Source organism: Pinus tabuliformis, chromosome Q, assembly GCF_031772625.1.
Source record: "Pinus tabuliformis cultivar Carrire ecotype Pingquan chromosome Q, CPIR1, whole genome shotgun sequence".
Classification (NCBI taxonomy): domain Eukaryota; kingdom Viridiplantae; phylum Streptophyta; class Pinopsida; order Pinales; family Pinaceae; genus Pinus; species Pinus tabuliformis.
In genome coordinates, this window is record NC_142296.1 from 1,129,249,670 (window position 1) to 1,129,272,927 (window position 23,258).

Here is a 23,258-nt window from a genome sequence, read left to right on the forward strand (position 1 = left end):
GTCAGGCTGCTTTAGAGCTGCAAATTTTTGTGATTCCAGGTTAATTTTTAGGGGTTTTACTTCGAGATTTTGCATATATCTGCTGGGCTCTTGTTTTCTTTTGTGTTTGCAGCTGTTCATCGACACCATTCTGCATATCCGTTTCAAATGGCACTGAGCTGCAGTAAACAACTGCTAACGCATTGATCTCCCTTTGATATTCTTTCACAAATTGCGCTATAAGTTGCTGCACAGTTCTTTGTTAGAAACTTGCACTCCCTCACCAATACCTGCGGGCCAGTTGAAAAGGAAATCTCAGATCCGTCAAGTATCAGCTCCCAACGTGTATCTACCCACGCGCGGAAAGGATGGCTTTGAACGAGACAGCGTGAGCGTGATTTTGGTGGAGTGGCCAAACAACCAACGATTCACCCTTATCTCTCAGTATGCCTCACGCACTTCGGATTTGAGGCTGAAGGGTAATCCGCGTATCATCGTCCTGAGTTCTGGGCAAAGCATTTCAGTTATCAGTTGTCGGCTGGAAAGAAAACTGTGGTCCCTTGCTGCTGCCGAATACCTGCAAAACAGCGAGATAAGTCATATGGGCAATTCAGAAACGATTTGATGTGATTTATACCCTGCAAACACAAGACATGAACGGACAAACCAAGCACGTGACCAGCATTTTCATCGATTATAAGCTTTCAGATCACAACGTCCAGCGTGAAGGATTCTCAGGTAACCTCTGCGTATCGTAGCGTTTTCCCTTGATTTGTATACGGTGAGTTTGCGTGAGACTGTCGCGTCGTTCTGAATTTTTATTTGCGTTGTTCGGACAAGTGAATGCATATTTGGTTTACATGGTTATTTTTTACAGCTGTTCGACGGGTTACGATTTCAGGTTGATAGCGTGGTTTTAGATTAGGGTTTTGACTCATATCGTTTCAGTTTTGTTAGATTTCAAATCATTTTTTATTTTAGACTTTGACGTTTTTTTTTTATTTTAAATTTTAGGATTTTAATTTTTAAATAAATCGTTTTCCCTTTTTATGTATGGGTAGATTTTAATTTGTGTCTAATCTTTAGCTGGGGTTGAGATTTTTTAAATTAGATTTTGATTTTAGTTTTGACTATAGCTTAGTTTATAATTAGATTTTAAATATAAAGTTCTGTTTTATTTTTTATATAGATTCGTTGTTTTAAAAAAAAAAAAAAAATCATAAAAAAATGTGTTTTGTATTTTAGTTTTTGTTTAGTTAATTTTATTTCATGTGTTAGTTTTTTAATGTTAGTTAGATCTTAGATTTTTTTTTTTTAGATTTAGCTTAAATTAGATTTTAATTTTAATATTTTGACTTTTTGAATAAAAAATGAAAAATGAAAAAATATATTTTTTTAGTTTTATTTTTAATGATTAGAATTTAGTTTTAAAATTTTAAACTTTAAGGATTTTTTTTTAATTTTTTATAACATGGAAAAATAAAAATTGAAAAAAAAAGATTTAAAAAATAAAAAAAAAATTTGTGGGAAATTATTTTTTGCAAGTCTCAGGAGCTTTCACGTTATATCTTTCATGTTGAGGATCTAATTTTTTTCCGAGATGCGAAATAGATATCTGGTCAATTTACGATTCTCATGGTGGTTTTAAGCATTCATCTTTTTCGAAATTTCCAGTGGCTGAATATCGTTATTGAGCTTTGGTCATTATAAGAGCATCGTCATTCTAACTAATATCTTGCATCATTCGAGCTTCAATGATAAATGCTTGCTCTGCATGGTCTATATTCCTCAGCATCTGATAATTAATCGATTAAAAATTAACTCCACAAGGCACTGGTCTTTTCATTTCTAAATCCATTTTAGTGCTTCTATCATATCGTGCATCGTGTCTCCCACCCAACTGTTTGGCAGTTGGTCTTCATTATCTCGCAGGGTCTACCCCCCTTAGCCGCGGGAGACAGGCTTAAACGGAGGGATCGGGGATCAGAGTGACAGCCCCCGGTCTGAGCGTTGTCGTGCCAATTCGCGCGACAACATTTTTGGCGCCGTTGCCGGGGACAGAGTTTTTCTGTTCCTGGGGTTTCATCTTTTCATCTTCTCATCTTCTCATCTCTCATTTGAGCTGGCAGATTCAAATAATTTGGGCATCTTTTCATCACATATCAGCAGCATCTCTTCGGTGTGTTTCTTGTTTGGGTGGCGACTCCATTTTCTTATTTTTTCCCAGACAAGAAGCCTCCCGCATATCTGTTGGTTGGTTACTTCTTGGATCTTAGAATCAGTTTTATTGTTCAAGTGGCGACTCCACTTCTTTCATCTTTTGATTTTCTTGAGCAAAGAGCTAGTTCTATCATCCATCTGATCCCTTATTGTTCATCATGGATTATTCATTTAAACCATGTCGTTTTACTCACCGTCTCCATAATCTTCCGGAGGAGGCCATTCCTGAATTACCTATTTTTTCAGATGGTGATCCAATCGCTGCTAATAGGCATCTAGACTTGTTTATTCGCATCATGATCATATATTGCAGATCCCCTCAGTTTAGTCATGGTGATATCAAAATGCGTCTATTTGTCCTTTCTTTAAAAGATGATGCTTTGAATTGGTTTAACAATTTTCCTAAGCATTCTTTTACTTCTTTAAATGACATTGTAAGTGCTTTTGAAGATAGATATTGTTATCCAAACAGCTTGCCTTCTGCCCCTAAAATTGTGCAACAGAATAAAAATAATTTGATAAGAGGTCCAGCTGAAAGATCCCAAGACGATTCATCATGTCAGAATGTGTCATCCACCGGAAATATTGTAGATCAAGTTCATGATAGTGAAAAATCAGGGACAAATAATAGTGAAAGGGAAGAACAAAAGCAAATTATACAAGATCTAATGATGCTGGTAAGAAACATGGAAAGCAATCAAACTAGTCTTATCAATGATGTTAAAACTTTAGGCACCCACCTGGAAAAACGTAATAGGGAGTTGGAGGTCACGCAAAATCAGCATGCTAAGGAAATTGAGGCCATGAAAATTAGATATGAAACAGAAATTAGAAGCATGCAAAGCAAGATGTCAGTCTTAGAGGAAAATATGGTGACCATGAAAGCTGATCATGATAGGGAAATTGACTCTATGACATTCAATCATAACAATCAGTTGGCTGACATGCAAGCGAATCATAAAGAAGAAATAAATTTCATGCAACATTGCTTGATGAACATAGAGGAAAAGAATGATAAAGTAATAAAACACATGCAAGAGCACCATGCCATGCAAATCAGTGCTATAAGGGATGAATGCTCTAGTCAGATGGATGCCATTAGAATACAAGTTCAAAAGATTCAACAATGGTCAGATGATAAGAGAAACCAGGATCCTTCTCATTTGCCGCAGCAAGTTCCATCTTACTATGAGGAGGTCATTAGGTGGATAATTGAAGGTGATCCAGATAAGCTTAAAAACAACAAAAATCAGATGCAAGACACAAAAAGACTTAGCATGCATAACTTACACACTTCATCTGATAGTTTCGAAACAGAAAGTTCCAGATCATCAGTAATTCATCCTGCCAGAAAGAAGAAGCGCAAGAGGAAGAAGATTAGACGAAGATTTGATGCATCAGACGGCCGCGAGCTGCTTGATTTTCGGATAGGAAAAAGTCCCACCATATGCAAAATTGGACGTGGCACATCCGACAAGCAGCCGACAGATTTGCCTGAAAGCAGGCAAATGCTCAGTATGCACTATATTGAAAACATCTGATGCCGTAGGGCATCCTTTGTATCGTATTTCTAACCCTACTCCTTGTTTTTTCCGCATTTTCGTTTCTGTTTTAGATAGTTAATAAATGAAGAGCTTTTATCTTTATTGTGCTTAACGTATATGCTGATTTTTGGATGGACGCTACTTATTTTTGTGTTGTATGGATGCAGATTCTGGATTCTCACATTCCTGCAAGCAGCAACGTGTCCCCAAGTAGAGCCAGATGTTGACCCCTACTGGTCAACTACCCATGCAGTGCACCCCTTTTTTCTTGACAGAAAGAAGCAGCACCTGATCAGCATGTCCGTGCCATCCTGCCATCATCAGTAGTTTGATCTTTTTGATTGTAAACCCAGTCTGCATGTATTAACTGTAAATAATCTTAGCAGACATGAAGTCATGTATGTAATTTGCCTAGGTGGACCTAACTTTCTGATGATAATCTACGTCCCGGAAGGTTTTTTGTCTCACCGATCCATGGATCGGCAGAGTTTTCCTTCAAACCTGACCCCAAAGCCGGGATTGATTTTGTCATTAGAACTTTAGGAGAATCCTAGTGTGTTGATCTGCTAGATTATTGTTGTGTCGCAGAGCTGGGTGTTTTGTGAGGGTCTGTATTAAATGGGTTTGTCCCTTAAGATGTAATTTTGTAAAAGTCATGATGTAACGTGTCCTGAGGGTCGAGAAATGTTTTAAATCCCCTCATGAGTCCTAGGTCCTAGGTCCTAGGTGATGTTTCCGAAGGTTTAGTTCAGTGATCCATTTTAAAATGAATTAAAAAATTAAAAAATGAATAAAAATAATAAAATAATAAAAAATAATAAAAAATTAAAAAATCAAGCAAAAACCCTAACTAATAAAATAATAATATTTTAAGTTAATAAATCGACGGATGAGATCAAGAGATGTCTTGATCCTCATCAACGGTCGAGATCATTTCCACATGGATCACTCGAACTAGCCGTTAGGATCATTCCCTTTTTATAGGGTCTTAGGGGGTCATTTCAGAGGATCTGATCTGTGAGTCTGTACTGAAAGCTCTCTTGTAAACTGATTTCTGATTAATAAAAAGACTTTGGGGTTCAAACTGGCTGGTGTTACTCTCTGGAATTGCTGTGAGGTGTTTGCTTTTCTGCATATTTCAGTTTTCAACAGTTAAAATAGCTGATTTTTTTCAGAGCATTGTGAGTACAGGTATCTTGCTCACGTGCTAGGGTCTGAATGTTGTAGGGTTTCTGGAAAATGGCAGGTATCTCCATTTTCTCTTGAAATCTAGCAGCATCTCTTGCCCTTTTTTGCTGATGCTTGCTTGAGGTGTGCAGGAACTCTTTAAGTGAAAGGTATTTGTGGGCGTTTGGGGAAGTTCTCGGCTGAACCAGCCGACTCCCACAGGCTGTTCTGTGCAGAGCCCAGCTGATTGTGCCCTGGGTTAATCTGTTAAAGTTTCTTTTTCTGTTTTACATTGAGAGATTTTTCTTTCTGTTCACAGTGAAGTTCAAAAAAATTTCTGATATATTGAAAATATTGCTGCTCTTATTGTTAAATCTGGCATTTCAGGGGCCATAATTTGTACATTAGTCAGGCTGCTTTAGAGCTGCAAATTTTTGTGATTCCAGGTTAATTTTTAGGGGTTTTACTTCGAGATTTTGCATATATCTGCTGGGCTCTTGTTTTCTTTTGTGTTTGCAGCTGTTCATCGACACCATTCTGCATATCCGTTTCAAATGGCACTGAGCTGCAGTAAACAACTGCTAACGCATTGATCTCCCTTTGATATTCTTTCACAAATTGCGCTATAAGTTGCTGCACAGTTCTTTGTTAGAAACTTGCACTCCCTCACCAATACCTGCGGGCCAGTTGAAAAGGAAATCTCAGATCCGTCAAGTATCAGCTCCCAACGTGTATCTACCCACGCGCGGAAAGGATGGCTTTGAACGAGACAGCGTGAGCGTGATTTTGGTGGAGTGGCCAAACAACCAACGATTCACCCTTATCTCTCAGTATGCCTCACGCACTTCGGATTTGAGGCTGAAGGGTAATCCGCGTATCATCGTCCTGAGTTCTGGGCAAAGCATTTCAGTTATCAGTTGTCGGCTGGAAAGAAAACTGTGGTCCCTTGCTGCTGCCGAATACCTGCAAAACAGCGAGATAAGTCATATGGGCAATTCAGAAACGATTTGATGTGATTTATACCCTGCAAACACAAGACATGAACGGACAAACCAAGCACGTGACCAGCATTTTCATCGATTATAAGCTTTCAGATCACAACGTCCAGCGTGAAGGATTCTCAGGTAACCTCTGCGTATCGTAGCGTTTTCCCTTGATTTGTATACGGTGAGTTTGCGTGAGACTGTCGCGTCGTTCTGAATTTTTATTTGCGTTGTTCGGACAAGTGAATGCATATTTGGTTTACATGGTTATTTTTTACAGCTGTTCGACGGGTTACGATTTCAGGTTGATAGCGTGGTTTTAGATTAGGGTTTTGACTCATATCGTTTCAGTTTTGTTAGATTTCAAATCATTTTTTATTTTAGACTTTGACGTTTTTTTTTTATTTTAAATTTTAGGATTTTAATTTTTAAATAAATCGTTTTCCCTTTTTATGTATGGGTAGATTTTAATTTGTGTCTAATCTTTAGCTGGGGTTGAGATTTTTTAAATTAGATTTTGATTTTAGTTTTGACTATAGCTTAGTTTATAATTAGATTTTAAATATAAAGTTCTGTTTTATTTTTTATATAGATTCGTTGTTTTAAAAAAAAAAAAAAAATCATAAAAAAATGTGTTTTGTATTTTAGTTTTTGTTTAGTTAATTTTATTTCATGTGTTAGTTTTTTAATGTTAGTTAGATCTTAGATTTTTTTTTTTTAGATTTAGCTTAAATTAGATTTTAATTTTAATATTTTGACTTTTTGAATAAAAAATGAAAAATGAAAAAATATATTTTTTTAGTTTTATTTTTAATGATTAGAATTTAGTTTTAAAATTTTAAACTTTAAGGATTTTTTTTTAATTTTTTATAACATGGAAAAATAAAAATTGAAAAAAAAAGATTTAAAAAATAAAAAAAAAATTTGTGGGAAATTATTTTTTGCAAGTCTCAGGAGCTTTCACGTTATATCTTTCATGTTGAGGATCTAATTTTTTTCCGAGATGCGAAATAGATATCTGGTCAATTTACGATTCTCATGGTGGTTTTAAGCATTCATCTTTTTCGAAATTTCCAGTGGCTGAATATCGTTATTGAGCTTTGGTCATTATAAGAGCATCGTCATTCTAACTAATATCTTGCATCATTCGAGCTTCAATGATAAATGCTTGCTCTGCATGGTCTATATTCCTCAGCATCTGATAATTAATCGATTAAAAATTAACTCCACAAGGCACTGGTCTTTTCATTTCTAAATCCATTTTAGTGCTTCTATCATATCGTGCATCGTGTCTCCCACCCAACTGTTTGGCAGTTGGTCTTCATTATCTCGCAGGGTCTACCCCCCTTAGCCGCGGGAGACAGGCTTAAACGGAGGGATCGGGGATCAGAGTGACAGCCCCCGGTCTGAGCGTTGTCGTGCCAATTCGCGCGACAACATTTTTGGCGCCGTTGCCGGGGACAGAGTTTTTCTGTTCCTGGGGTTTCATCTTTTCATCTTCTCATCTTCTCATCTCTCATTTGAGCTGGCAGATTCAAATAATTTGGGCATCTTTTCATCACATATCAGCAGCATCTCTTCGGTGTGTTTCTTGTTTGGGTGGCGACTCCATTTTCTTATTTTTTCCCAGACAAGAAGCCTCCCGCATATCTGTTGGTTGGTTACTTCTTGGATCTTAGAATCAGTTTTATTGTTCAAGTGGCGACTCCACTTCTTTCATCTTTTGATTTTCTTGAGCAAAGAGCTAGTTCTATCATCCATCTGATCCCTTATTGTTCATCATGGATTATTCATTTAAACCATGTCGTTTTACTCACCGTCTCCATAATCTTCCGGAGGAGGCCATTCCTGAATTACCTATTTTTTCAGATGGTGATCCAATCGCTGCTAATAGGCATCTAGACTTGTTTATTCGCATCATGATCATATATTGCAGATCCCCTCAGTTTAGTCATGGTGATATCAAAATGCGTCTATTTGTCCTTTCTTTAAAAGATGATGCTTTGAATTGGTTTAACAATTTTCCTAAGCATTCTTTTACTTCTTTAAATGACATTGTAAGTGCTTTTGAAGATAGATATTGTTATCCAAACAGCTTGCCTTCTGCCCCTAAAATTGTGCAACAGAATAAAAATAATTTGATAAGAGGTCCAGCTGAAAGATCCCAAGACGATTCATCATGTCAGAATGTGTCATCCACCGGAAATATTGTAGATCAAGTTCATGATAGTGAAAAATCAGGGACAAATAATAGTGAAAGGGAAGAACAAAAGCAAATTATACAAGATCTAATGATGCTGGTAAGAAACATGGAAAGCAATCAAACTAGTCTTATCAATGATGTTAAAACTTTAGGCACCCACCTGGAAAAACGTAATAGGGAGTTGGAGGTCACGCAAAATCAGCATGCTAAGGAAATTGAGGCCATGAAAATTAGATATGAAACAGAAATTAGAAGCATGCAAAGCAAGATGTCAGTCTTAGAGGAAAATATGGTGACCATGAAAGCTGATCATGATAGGGAAATTGACTCTATGACATTCAATCATAACAATCAGTTGGCTGACATGCAAGCGAATCATAAAGAAGAAATAAATTTCATGCAACATTGCTTGATGAACATAGAGGAAAAGAATGATAAAGTAATAAAACACATGCAAGAGCACCATGCCATGCAAATCAGTGCTATAAGGGATGAATGCTCTAGTCAGATGGATGCCATTAGAATACAAGTTCAAAAGATTCAACAATGGTCAGATGATAAGAGAAACCAGGATCCTTCTCATTTGCCGCAGCAAGTTCCATCTTACTATGAGGAGGTCATTAGGTGGATAATTGAAGGTGATCCAGATAAGCTTAAAAACAACAAAAATCAGATGCAAGACACAAAAAGACTTAGCATGCATAACTTACACACTTCATCTGATAGTTTCGAAACAGAAAGTTCCAGATCATCAGTAATTCATCCTGCCAGAAAGAAGAAGCGCAAGAGGAAGAAGATTAGACGAAGATTTGATGCATCAGACGGCCGCGAGCTGCTTGATTTTCGGATAGGAAAAAGTCCCACCATATGCAAAATTGGACGTGGCACATCCGACAAGCAGCCGACAGATTTGCCTGAAAGCAGGCAAATGCTCAGTATGCACTATATTGAAAACATCTGATGCCGTAGGGCATCCTTTGTATCGTATTTCTAACCCTACTCCTTGTTTTTTCCGCATTTTCGTTTCTGTTTTAGATAGTTAATAAATGAAGAGCTTTTATCTTTATTGTGCTTAACGTATATGCTGATTTTTGGATGGACGCTACTTATTTTTGTGTTGTATGGATGCAGATTCTGGATTCTCACATTCCTGCAAGCAGCAACGTGTCCCCAAGTAGAGCCAGATGTTGACCCCTACTGGTCAACTACCCATGCAGTGCACCCCTTTTTTCTTGACAGAAAGAAGCAGCACCTGATCAGCATGTCCGTGCCATCCTGCCATCATCAGCAGTTTGATCTTTTTGATTGTAAACCCAGTCTGCATGTATTAACTGTAAATAATCTTAGCAGACATGAAGTCATGTATGTAATTTGCCTAGGTGGACCTAACTTTCTGATGATAATCTACGTCCCGGAAGGTTTTTTGTCTCACCGATCCATGGATCGGCAGAGTTTTCCTTCAAACCTGACCCCAAAGCCGGGATTGATTTTGTCATTAGAACTTTAGGAGAATCCTAGTGTGTTGATCTGCTAGATTATTGTTGTGTCGCAGAGCTGGGTGTTTTGTGAGGGTCTGTATTAAATGGGTTTGTCCCTTAAGATGTAATTTTGTAAAAGTCATGATGTAACGTGTCCTGAGGGTCGAGAAATGTTTTAAATCCCCTCATGAGTCCTAGGTCCTAGGTCCTAGGTGATGTTTCCGAAGGTTTAGTTCAGTGATCCATTTTAAAATGAATTAAAAAATTAAAAAATGAATAAAAATAATAAAATAATAAAAAATAATAAAAAATTAAAAAATCAAGCAAAAACCCTAACTAATAAAATAATAATATTTTAAGTTAATAAATCGACGGATGAGATCAAGAGATGTCTTGATCCTCATCAACGGTCGAGATCATTTCCACATGGATCACTCGAACTAGCCGTTAGGATCATTCCCTTTTTATAGGGTCTTAGGGGGTCATTTCAGAGGATCTGATCTGTGAGTCTGTACTGAAAGCTCTCTTGTAAACTGATTTCTGATTAATAAAAAGACTTTGGGGTTCAAACTGGCTGGTGTTACTCTCTGGAATTGCTGTGAGGTGTTTGCTTTTCTGCATATTTCAGTTTTCAACAGTTAAAATAGCTGATTTTTTTCAGAGCATTGTGAGTACAGGTATCTTGCTCACGTGCTAGGGTCTGAATGTTGTAGGGTTTCTGGAAAATGGCAGGTATCTCCATTTTCTCTTGAAATCTAGCAGCATCTCTTGCCCTTTTTTGCTGATGCTTGCTTGAGGTGTGCAGGAACTCTTTAAGTGAAAGGTATTTGTGGGCGTTTGGGGAAGTTCTCGGCTGAACCAGCCGACTCCCACAGGCTGTTCTGTGCAGAGCCCAGCTGATTGTGCCCTGGGTTAATCTGTTAAAGTTTCTTTTTCTGTTTTACATTGAGAGATTTTTCTTTCTGTTCACAGTGAAGTTCAAAAAAATTTCTGATATATTGAAAATATTGCTGCTCTTATTGTTAAATCTGGCATTTCAGGGGCCATAATTTGTACATTAGTCAGGCTGCTTTAGAGCTGCAAATTTTTGTGATTCCAGGTTAATTTTTAGGGGTTTTACTTCGAGATTTTGCATATATCTGCTGGGCTCTTGTTTTCTTTTGTGTTTGCAGCTGTTCATCGACACCATTCTGCATATCCGTTTCAAATGGCACTGAGCTGCAGTAAACAACTGCTAACGCATTGATCTCCCTTTGATATTCTTTCACAAATTGCGCTATAAGTTGCTGCACAGTTCTTTGTTAGAAACTTGCACTCCCTCACCAATACCTGCGGGCCAGTTGAAAAGGAAATCTCAGATCCGTCAAGTATCAGCTCCCAACGTGTATCTACCCACGCGCGGAAAGGATGGCTTTGAACGAGACAGCGTGAGCGTGATTTTGGTGGAGTGGCCAAACAACCAACGATTCACCCTTATCTCTCAGTATGCCTCACGCACTTCGGATTTGAGGCTGAAGGGTAATCCGCGTATCATCGTCCTGAGTTCTGGGCAAAGCATTTCAGTTATCAGTTGTCGGCTGGAAAGAAAACTGTGGTCCCTTGCTGCTGCCGAATACCTGCAAAACAGCGAGATAAGTCATATGGGCAATTCAGAAACGATTTGATGTGATTTATACCCTGCAAACACAAGACATGAACGGACAAACCAAGCACGTGACCAGCATTTTCATCGATTATAAGCTTTCAGATCACAACGTCCAGCGTGAAGGATTCTCAGGTAACCTCTGCGTATCGTAGCGTTTTCCCTTGATTTGTATACGGTGAGTTTGCGTGAGACTGTCGCGTCGTTCTGAATTTTTATTTGCGTTGTTCGGACAAGTGAATGCATATTTGGTTTACATGGTTATTTTTTACAGCTGTTCGACGGGTTACGATTTCAGGTTGATAGCGTGGTTTTAGATTAGGGTTTTGACTCATATCGTTTCAGTTTTGTTAGATTTCAAATCATTTTTTATTTTAGACTTTGACGTTTTTTTTTTATTTTAAATTTTAGGATTTTAATTTTTAAATAAATCGTTTTCCCTTTTTATGTATGGGTAGATTTTAATTTGTGTCTAATCTTTAGCTGGGGTTGAGATTTTTTAAATTAGATTTTGATTTTAGTTTTGACTATAGCTTAGTTTATAATTAGATTTTAAATATAAAGTTCTGTTTTATTTTTTATATAGATTCGTTGTTTTAAAAAAAAAAAAAAATCATAAAAAAATGTGTTTTGTATTTTAGTTTTTGTTTAGTTAATTTTATTTCATGTGTTAGTTTTTTAATGTTAGTTAGATCTTAGATTTTTTTTTTTTAGATTTAGCTTAAATTAGATTTTAATTTTAATATTTTGACTTTTTGAATAAAAAATGAAAAATGAAAAAATATATTTTTTTAGTTTTATTTTTAAATGATTAGAATTTAGTTTTAAAATTTTAAACAAGTCTCAGGAGCTAAGGAGGATCTAATTTTTTTAATTAGATTTGGTATTTAACATGGTGGTTTTAAGCATTCAATTTCCAGTGGCTGAAAATTGAAATAAAGCATCGTCAAGCATTTAAAATAAATGCTTGCTCTGCAAAAATCTGATAATTAATCGATTAAAAATTAACTCCACAAGGCACTGGTCTTTTCATTTCTAAATCCATTTTAGATCAATCGTGCATCGTGTCTTGTTTGCAGTTGGTCTTCATTATCTCGCAGGGTCTACCCCCCTTAGCCGCGGGAGACTTAAACGGAGGGATCATCAGAGTTAGCGTTGTCGTGCCAATCGCGCGACAACATTTTTGGCATTTTTCTGTTCCTGAGAGCTGGCATCAAATAATTTGGGCATCTTTTCATCACATATCAGAGATCTCTTCGGTGTGTTTCGTTTGGGTGGCGAATTTTCTTATTTTTTCCCAGACAAGAAGCCTCCCGCATATCTGTTGGTTGGTTACTTCTTGGAAGAATTTTTATTGTTCAAGATCCACTCTCATCTTTTGATTTTCTTGAGCAAAGAGCTAGGATTTATTGTTCATCAGCATTCCATGTCGTTTTTCACCGTCTCCATAATCTTCCGGAGTTCCTGAATTACCTATTTTTTCAGATGGTGATCCAATCGAATATCTAGACTTGTTTATTGATCATGATCATATTTGGATCATTTATCATGGTGATATCAAAATGCGTCTAGCAAAAGATGATGCTTTGAATTGGTTTAACAATTTTCCTAAGCTTCTTTTAATGACATTGTAAGTGCTTTTGCATTGCCTTCTGCCCCTATTCAACAGAATAAAAATAATTTGCCAGCTGAAAGATCAATTCATCATGAGAATGTGTCAACCGGATGTAGATCTTGCAGGGACAAATCAAAAGCAAATTATACAAGATCAATGGCTGGTAAGAAACTGGATATAGTCCTGATGTTAAAACTTTAGGCATCGTGATAACGCAAAATTGCTAATTGAGGCCATGAAAATTAGATAAAACAGAAATTAGAAGCATCCAAGATGTCAAGAGGAAAATATGGTGACATGAAAGCTGATCATGATAGGGAAATTGACTTTTCATCATTCAGTAAAAGCGAATCATAAAGAAGAAATAAATTTCATGCAACATTGCTATGAACATAGCTTGCCATATCATGCTATAAGGGATGAATGCTCTAGTCAGATGGATGCCATTAGAATACAAGTTCAAAAGTCAACAATGGTCAGATGATAAGAGAAACCAGGATCCTTCTCATTTGCCGCACTGTTTAGGCAGTTGGCAAGACACAAAAAGACTCATTCTTATTCATCTGATAGTTTCGCAGAAAGTTCCAGATCTCACATCCCCCGCAAGAGGAAGAAGATTAGACCAGACGGCCGAGACGGATAGGAAAAAGTCTTGCAAACGTGGCAGACAAGCAGCCGATTTGCCTGAAAGCAGGCAAATGCTCAGATGCACTATATTGAAACAGATGCCGTAGGGCATCCTTTGTAGTATTTCTGATTTTCGCTGTTGTCTTTTATCTTTATTGTGCCATATGCTGATTTTTGGATGGACGCTACTTATTTTTGTGTTGTATGGATGCAGATTCATTCACATTCCTGCAAGCAGCAACGTGTTGATCCCCTTTTTGATTTTTTTCTTGACAGAAAGAAGCAGCACCTGATCAGCATGTCCGTGCCATCCTGCCATCTCAGCAGTTTGTCTTTTTGATTGTAAACTCTGTGTATTAATGTAATAATTAGCAGACATGAAGTCATGTATGTAATTTGCCTAGGTGGACCTAACTTTCTGATGATAATCTACGTCCCGGAAGGTTTTTTGTCTCACCGATCCATGGATCGGCAGAGTTTTCCTTCAAACCTGACCCCAAAGCCGGGATTGATTTTGTCATTAGAACTTTAGGAGAATCCTAGTGTGTTGATCTGCTAGATTATTGTTGTGTCGCAGAGCTGGGTGTTTTGTGAGGGTCTGTATTAAATGGGTTTGTCCCTTAAGATGTAATTTTGTAAAAGTCATGATGTAACGTGTCCTGAGGGTCGAGAAATGTTTTAAATCCCCTCATGAGTCCTAGGTCCTAGGTCCTAGGTGATGTTTCCGAAGGTTTAGTTCAGTGATCCATTTTAAAATGAATTAAAAAATTAAAAAATGAATAAAAATAATAAAATAATAAAAAATAATAAAAAATTAAAAAATCAAGCAAAAACCCTAACTAATAAAATAATAATATTTTAAGTTAATAAATCGACGGATGAGATCAAGAGATGTCTTGATCCTCATCAACGGTCGAGATCATTTCCACATGGATCACTCGAACTAGCCGTTAGGATCATTCCCTTTTTATAGGGTCTTAGGGGGTCATTTCAGAGGATCTGATCTGTGAGTCTGTACTGAAAGCTCTCTTGTAAACTGATTTCTGATTAATAAAAAGACTTTGGGGTTCAAACTGGCTGGTGTTACTCTCTGGAATTGCTGTGAGGTGTTTGCTTTTCTGCATATTTCAGTTTTCAACAGTTAAAATAGCTGATTTTTTTCAGAGCATTGTGAGTACAGGTATCTTGCTCACGTGCTAGGGTCTGAATGTTGTAGGGTTTCTGGAAAATGGCAGGTATCTCCATTTTCTCTTGAAATCTAGCAGCATCTCTTGCCCTTTTTTGCTGATGCTTGCTTGAGGTGTGCAGGAACTCTTTAAGTGAAAGGTATTTGTGGGCGTTTGGGGAAGTTCTCGGCTGAACCAGCCGACTCCCACAGGCTGTTCTGTGCAGAGCCCAGCTGATTGTGCCCTGGGTTAATCTGTTAAAGTTTCTTTTTCTGTTTTACATTGAGAGATTTTTCTTTCTGTTCACAGTGAAGTTCAAAAAAATTTCTGATATATTGAAAATATTGCTGCTCTTATTGTTAAATCTGGCATTTCAGGGGCCATAATTTGTACATTAGTCAGGCTGCTTTAGAGCTGCAAATTTTTGTGATTCCAGGTTAATTTTTAGGGGTTTTACTTCGAGATTTTGCATATATCTGCTGGGCTCTTGTTTTCTTTTGTGTTTGCAGCTGTTCATCGACACCATTCTGCATATCCGTTTCAAATGGCACTGAGCTGCAGTAAACAACTGCTAACGCATTGATCTCCCTTTGATATTCTTTCACAAATTGCGCTATAAGTTGCTGCACAGTTCTTTGTTAGAAACTTGCACTCCCTCACCAATACCTGCGGGCCAGTTGAAAAGGAAATCTCAGATCCGTCAAGTATCAGCTCCCAACGTGTATCTACCCACGCGCGGAAAGGATGGCTTTGAACGAGACAGCGTGAGCGTGATTTTGGTGGAGTGGCCAAACAACCAACGATTCACCCTTATCTCTCAGTATGCCTCACGCACTTCGGATTTGAGGCTGAAGGGTAATCCGCGTATCATCGTCCTGAGTTCTGGGCAAAGCATTTCAGTTATCAGTTGTCGGCTGGAAAGAAAACTGTGGTCCCTTGCTGCTGCCGAATACCTGCAAAACAGCGAGATAAGTCATATGGGCAATTCAGAAACGATTTGATGTGATTTATACCCTGCAAACACAAGACATGAACGGACAAACCAAGCACGTGACCAGCATTTTCATCGATTATAAGCTTTCAGATCACAACGTCCAGCGTGAAGGATTCTCAGGTAACCTCTGCGTATCGTAGCGTTTTCCCTTGATTTGTATACGGTGAGTTTGCGTGAGACTGTCGCGTCGTTCTGAATTTTTATTTGCGTTGTTCGGACAAGTGAATGCATATTTGGTTTACATGGTTATTTTTTACAGCTGTTCGACGGGTTACGATTTCAGGTTGATAGCGTGGTTTTAGATTAGGGTTTTGACTCATATCGTTTCAGTTTTGTTAGATTTCAAATCATTTTTTATTTTAGACTTTGACGTTTTTTTTTTATTTTAAATTTTAGGATTTTAATTTTTAAATAAATCGTTTTCCCTTTTTATGTATGGGTAGATTTTAATTTGTGTCTAATCTTTAGCTGGGGTTGAGATTTTTTAAATTAGATTTTGATTTTAGTTTTGACTATAGCTTAGTTTATAATTAGATTTTAAATATAAAGTTCTGTTTTATTTTTTATATAGATTCGTTGTTTTAAAAAAAAAAAAAAAAATCATAAAAAAATGTGTTTTGTATTTTAGTTTTTGTTTAGTTAATTTTATTTCATGTGTTAGTTTTTTAATGTTAGTTAGATCTTAGATTTTTTTTTTTTAGATTTAGCTTTAATTAGATTTTAATTTTAATTTTTTGAATTTTTGAATAAAAAATGAAAAATGAAAAAATATATTTTTTTAGTTTTATTTTTAATGATTAGAATTTAGTTTTAGAATTTTAACCTTTTAGGATTTTTAATTTTTTATAACATTGAAAAATAAAAATTGAAAAAAGATTTAAAAAATGTTAAAAAAATAAAAAATTTGTGGGAAATTATTTTTTGCAAGTCTCAGGAGCTTTCACGTTATATCTTTCATGTTGAGGATCTAATTTTTTTCCGAGATGCGAAATAGATATCTGGTCAATTTACGATTCTCATGGTGGTTTTAAGCATTCATCTTTTTCGAAATTTCCAGTGGCTGAATATCGTTATTGAGCTTTGGTCATTATAAGAGCATCGTCATTCTAACTAATATCTTGCATCATTCGAGCTTCAATGATAAATGCTTGCTCTGCATGGTCTATATTCCTCAGCATCTGATAATTAATCGATTAAAAATTAACTCCACAAGGCACTGGTCTTTTCATTTCTAAATCCATTTTAGTGCTTCTATCATATCGTGCATCGTGTCTCCCACCCAACTGTTTGGCAGTTGGTCTTCATTATCTCGCAGGGTCTACCCCCCTTAGCCGCGGGAGACAGGCTTAAACGGAGGGATCGGGGATCAGAGTGACAGCCCCCGTCTGAGCGTTGTCGTGCCAATTCGCGCGACAACACTGCCCCTCGCTGCAACTTAGATCACTTGTTCGATTTCTCTCAGCAAACCCTGCTCCAGAAAATCAAATTGATTGATCAATCTTGGTGTATCTCCAACTGACCCTCAAGCCTCCTCTTATACTTTTCCTGTTGAGTCTTCAATGGCCGAGATTAAGTCCCTAATCAATGGCTAAGATTAGATTTGGCTTGATCCATGTCATTTAGAACCTTCTCACCCAGTTTTATATTAATACCCATTAATCTTTTAACTTTCCTAAGTTTAGACTTGGGAACTCCATTAAAAATATTAATTATTTTAATATCTCTCTAACCAGGTGGAATTTCCCCAAACCATTTCTGTATCTTGGAGATCTCATGTGCTTTAGCCTCTCCACCATTTTTCATGGCTAGGGCACATCCGATGCTACCCCAAATCAACACTCCCTCTTAGCGAGGAATGTGCTCTAGTAATGCTCCACCACTGAACATCACACTGATCATCCGACACTGGTACCTGTGTTGATGCTTGGCTTGCTGCCCAACATCCACTACACTGTTGCCTCCTGTACTGCTGCCCATTGCTCTGCGACTGCCACTACGACATCTGTACTGCAGCGCTCTCTCAACATGTTGCATCATGCTGCCCATAGCACTACCACTGCCACTACTGCACTGCAACTTAGTTACCAAGAAGTAAGTAATTGATCTACCCAAGTACGGACATCCTTGTCAACCTATAAGCCTCCTGATGCTGAAGCTACCTCTACTACTATCTGGCGCTTTCTCTGCTGCCTTTGCACTGCTACAAACACCTCTGTGCCTCTCACATTGCTGCAACCTCCTCTGTGCCTCTTGCACTGCTACAACCTCCACTACGTTGCTACAAACCTCTGCACTCTAGCATTGCCTTGTTGCTCCATTCGCATCTTGCTTCTATCGATATCCGTCATCCTGCTACTATCATTCGGGGCTCCCATAACCGGATATGATCCAAAAGTTTGGGTACCTCAAGGATCCTGCCCCTCATCTTTTGTAGTCCTCCTCACTACAGGTCGATGTTTCCCCACCTCTTCTCTAGAGGTGCATGAGCACTCATAGCACAATCGTCATCCGTCTCGACTTCTTTCTCCACCTTAGCTGGAGCTGCCTTGGAGTCAAAAGCCTCTCCCTTATTCTTCTTCCTGGGACATTGGGTTGCATAATGAACCAACTCCCTACAATGGAAGCACTTTACCTTAGAGATGTCCTTCTTCTTCCTCTTCCCTTGCTATCCCGCAGATGCCAGAGCCGCATCCTCTTCCTCTTTCTTCATTCGACCTCCTTTGCTGCTACTTCCCGCCTTGGTCAATCGTTTGATTTCTTTTTGGCAAAGAGTTGCCCACATCTCTTCCCATCTTGGAAGATTAGCTCTGCCCAAGATGCTTTGGACAAATGTCTCCCAATCCTCGGATACTGCATTCAGGGCGGTCCTCACCATGAACTCTTGATCCGGCGTGGCCCCTATGGAAGTAAGTTGGTCCCGAATCTCTTGCAACCTGTTGAGGTATAGATCTATCTGTCCCCCTTCTGCATCTGATACGGCCGCAGCTGATTCTCCAACAACATCATCCTCTGCAAGGAAGTGCCTTGATACAATGTCGCCAAGGTTTCCCACATCTCCTTTGCCATGTTCTTCTCGGCAATATGCGGTATCACATGATCCTTAACCCCATCAAGGATTATGCATTTTGCTTTCACCATTGCATCCTCATACCTTTCATTATCAGCTGGGTCGACTAGGATAGCCACGGTTCTCAAGGCGAAGCCCTTGATGCGATGTCTATCTAGAACAGACAGGATCTTGGCCTTCCAGATGACAAGGTTGGAGGCCCTGTCCAACCTGTCTTGATCCCTCAGTTCGTTTATTGCCATCTCCGCTCTTCTACTGGACTCCCTTTGAGTCTCGACTTCCCTCCTGGAAGTTCTCTCCTAGACTCCCTCTGAGTCTCGATTTCCCTGCTGGAAATCTTCTTGCCAATTGTTGATCTGCTCCTCTCCGATCCTCTTTGCAAATGCAACTTGGATCTAGATTTCTTGGCTAGAAATCCCTCAAGGCATTGACACCGTCTACCTTGGTTCTGTCCCGTTAGGTACTGTTCTGCTTCGACAACAACACCCCACCAACTTCTCAATCCACAATCTTCCCACAGCTCCCTAGGCCCTAGCAGCTGAAGAAACTGAGCCTCTTAGCTCTACGCAATCCCGACAAGACTGAATTGCTCCTCTAGCCAACTGCGTCAAGCCTACCTGACTGAGTAGGATGATGTGGCTCTTCGTGAGCCTCTTTTGCCTCTCACTGCTTTTGCGCTGGCCCCTTCTCTGGCTCGAACTGATGACGCAGGCCCTCTGTGTCACCCTTCTCTGTTTCTTTCTGCTTAGGAACAACTTCTGTCACTCGAGATTGCTGTTTCTGCTGCAAATTCTTTGATTTAGTTGGTGCCTTCAACTCTCCTGTGATCTGCAATGCTCTGATACCATGTTGGAATTTCGAAGTCTAGCACGTTAGAAATTATTCCTGCATTATCTGGTTTATTTCACCTACTTGTTTATTCCTTAACAAGTTATTTAACTATATAAATACTGAAAATAAACACAAATGCAATCTCAACTCATATACAGATCATCAATTGAAATAATAGACAAACACACAAGGGACACCGTTATTTTTGGACAATCGTCCTCGGAAAAACCCAACTTGGGAAAACCGGTGTAGTAGTTCTGAGGGTTTTATTGTTAAGCAACTTTCTTGAGTACAACTAGGGTGCCAAACTGGTTCACCCAACAAAGATTTCTATCTGGCAGTAATACCTCTCTTCGGAAGTAGATATTTAGCAAGTCTGTCCCGCGAAAATCCTTCCAACACTTCTCCAAGGCTTTGCGTAGCTCTGGAACCCTCTGTGTCAGCCCTCTGCCTTTTTGCGTTAGCGCTTTGGCCCTTCGCATCACCCACGTAGGCCCTGCTAGCCTCTGTGCAGTCTCTCTGGCCTTCTGCGTGGCTCTTGTTGGCTCTGTGTAGCCTCGTTAATCACTGCGCTGGCCTTCTGGCACTGTCTCTGCCTCTCTGTTATGCACTCACTACTCGTTGCAACTCAGATCACTTGTTCGATTTCTCTCAGCAAACCCCACTCCAGAAAATCGAATTCACTGATCAATCTTGGTGTATCTCGAACTGACCCTCAAGCCTCCTCTTATACTTTTCCTGTTGAGGATTCAACGACCGAGATTAAGTCCCTAATCAACGGCTAAGATTAGATTTGGCTTGATCCATGTCATTTAGAACCTTCACACCCAGTTTTATATTAATACTCATTAATCTTTTAATTTTCCTAAGTTCAGACTTAGGAACAATGACCGAGATTAAGTCCCTAATCAACGGCTAAGATTAGATTTGGTTTCATCCATGTCATTTAGAACCTTCTCACCTAGTTTTATATTAATATCCATTAATCTTTTAATTTTCCTAAGTTTAGACGTAGGGACTCCATTAAAAATATTAATTATTTTAATATCTCTCTAACTGGGTGGAATTTCCCCAAACCATCTTTGGGTCTTGGAGATCTCATGTGCTTTAGCCTCTCCACCAATTTTAATGGCTAGAGCACATCTGATGCTACCCCAAATCAACACATGTTACATCCAATTAAGAGGCAAATGGTGCATATACTAGGGTTGTAACAATGACGCCTAGATTTCATTTGTATTGCCTTATTACTCTTTGCGAGTGCGTTTTTTGCTAAGTTGCAGGAAACATTGGAGAAGGGTCCATTTCTGGCCGGAAACGAAATGGAAACGAGGTAACTCATACCGTATGGCCTAGAAACGCATTTCCGGCCGTACTGGCCCATTTACCGAGGAGGAAACATGGCCCCGAGGAGGAAACATGGCCAGTACGGCCGGAAACGCGTTTCTAGGTCGTACGACGGAGTTTCCTCTTATAAATTGACTTTTTCTTGTATTTATTTTTATTTTTTCGCTTCTAATTTTTTATTGGGTAACTAAAATATCCTTTGGATGCCTCTCAAGTTATAAAAAAGAGGATTTTTTTGAGTGGGGCAGCCTAATGTTCAAGCCTATGGCCCTAGTGTTAATATGCAGTTCATGGCAATGTCTTTTATTTTTCATTTCATCCTTTTACTTAAATTTTTAACATTACCATGAAATGATTCAACATGTTTGAGAGTGGTTTCGCCCTCATTGGATTTGATATGGAGAAAGTAGAATTTTAGATCTCACTTAAAATCCCGCAGACTTATCTGCTTTTCAGGATTTCAGGATTGGGGGGAATTACAATGTTTCCATTGGATTTTGTCATGTACTAGGATATGGAACTTGTATTTAATCAAGAGAACCAAGCCCTCTATTCAGGGGAGACTCCCAATAATCAAGAGCACGTAGGATACTAGGGTATGGAACTTGTATTTAATCAAAAGCACTAAGGTCGTTCGACTATGTAGGAGGAGATTCCCAATCAAGCATGAGACAAGGAATTAGAAATTTCTCGTGGCTGATTTTGGATATTGCTATTTTCATTATGTGATCATTCATGAGTAAATGTGATGTAAATTTAGAGACTTATAGTTTATGCATTGACAATTTAATCATAATGTAATAAATTAGAATGTATCATATATGCTTTATGATTGCACATATTTCTTAAATGTCCTTATATATATATATATATATATATATATATATGCGTTTCCCCGTTTCCAAAATTTGGGGGGGGGGGTCACGTTTCATACCCGTGCCCGTTTCAGAAACTCGTACCCACTTCCCCGTTTCGTGCAACTTGTTTTTTGTTTTGAGAGTAAAGATTATGGAATATATATATATATATATATATATATATTGCGTTTCCCCATTTCCAAAATTTGGGGGGATCACGTTTCGTACCCGTGCCCGTTTCGGAAACTCATACCCGCTTCCCCGTTTCGTGCAACTTAAGTTTTCTGTTTCGAGATTAAAGATTATGGAATCTGGTTAGTGAAGTTGGAATATATTTGAGAAAGGGTTTAGTATGACTCATGAGGCTATGAGCATTGCCTAGGTTCAGAGTTTTGGTATAGGGTGGCCAAGTTTCTCAAGGATCATATAACCCTGGATAGATATTGAAGTCTTCTTATACAGATGTTGCCCATTACACAGTCTCTGTCTCAAAAAGACAATCTGAAATGTACTCTTAAGACAGATCCGACATACATCCAAACTCTACCCTTCTGATGCTTAATGGAAACATTCATTAGAAAAGGAATTATGTTTCAACTTCTTTTTCAATCATCGTTCAATCAATTTGAAATCATTTTTAGTCTGTTAATATATGAATTTCCTCAGCTTTGTGGTTACAAGATGCAAAATTTCTATTGTGTTTTACTTGTTTGTAGATTCCTTTCACCTCAGTGACTTACATGCTCTGGTGTAATATGCAAACATATGTCAATTAATACTTTTTTTGGTTCAATGTTCTTGTTGGCTCACTCTGTCTTTTGCAGTCTCGTTGTTGTGTTGCAGGATAAGGCATACATCTACGATTTGAACAAAGTCTCAATTTTAGATACAATTGACACTGTTCCAAATCCAAAAGGTTGGAGTTCTACCACACGGGACACATTTACCTTCTTGTACTAAATTGTCTAAAGAACAGCAAAGAGCTACATTTCAGGATTTCATAATATAGAAAACATGTGCTAAATTCTTTGTAAACATAATTTTCGTTGGTTTTTGAGATCATATTGACATGTTTCATAAGGTATTATCTTCTCTGTTGTACAAGTGTGTCTTCTCTATCAGAAAGTTCACCTTACTTAAAGTTTCTCTGATCTATTTCCTCTGAACTTTCAACCTTATCGCTGAATCTAAATTATAATTTACAGCAACATATTACACTTCTGTCCAACAAAATACATAAGGTAGTCCAAGAAAATAATCAGTGAAACAATGTACTTCAAGGGGGCTAGATTTCCAGCCACAGGGTAATGTTGGAACATGAGGTTTTTAAATATTATCTGATTTCCATTACATGATAATTACTTGTAAATCTGTCAGAATTATTATTATTATTATTATGTTATCTTTCTTCATCAAGCAATTACCATAACAGAAGACAATAGAACACAAGATATAGGCTCCAAGCCAGGGAAAAACTCCTCCAAGGGGAGAAGCCCAGAAAATCTCTTCTTATAGAATAAGATCAAATGAGATGTTCA

General features: G+C 38.1%; 1 protein-coding gene across 1 annotated transcript in view; it reads left to right on the forward strand.

Annotated features, from left to right (window-relative positions):
* The window catches only part of ATG18B (autophagy 18 B-like protein), a 326,386-nt gene that overhangs the window by 164,238 nt on the left and 138,890 nt on the right, over positions 1-23,258 (forward strand). Inside the window, exon 5 of the mRNA XM_089383325.1 lies at positions 22,545-22,636. Within this exon, the coding sequence (XP_089239451.1) occupies positions 22,545-22,636 (92 nt within the window). The remainder of the gene's footprint in view (positions 1-22,544; positions 22,637-23,258) is intronic.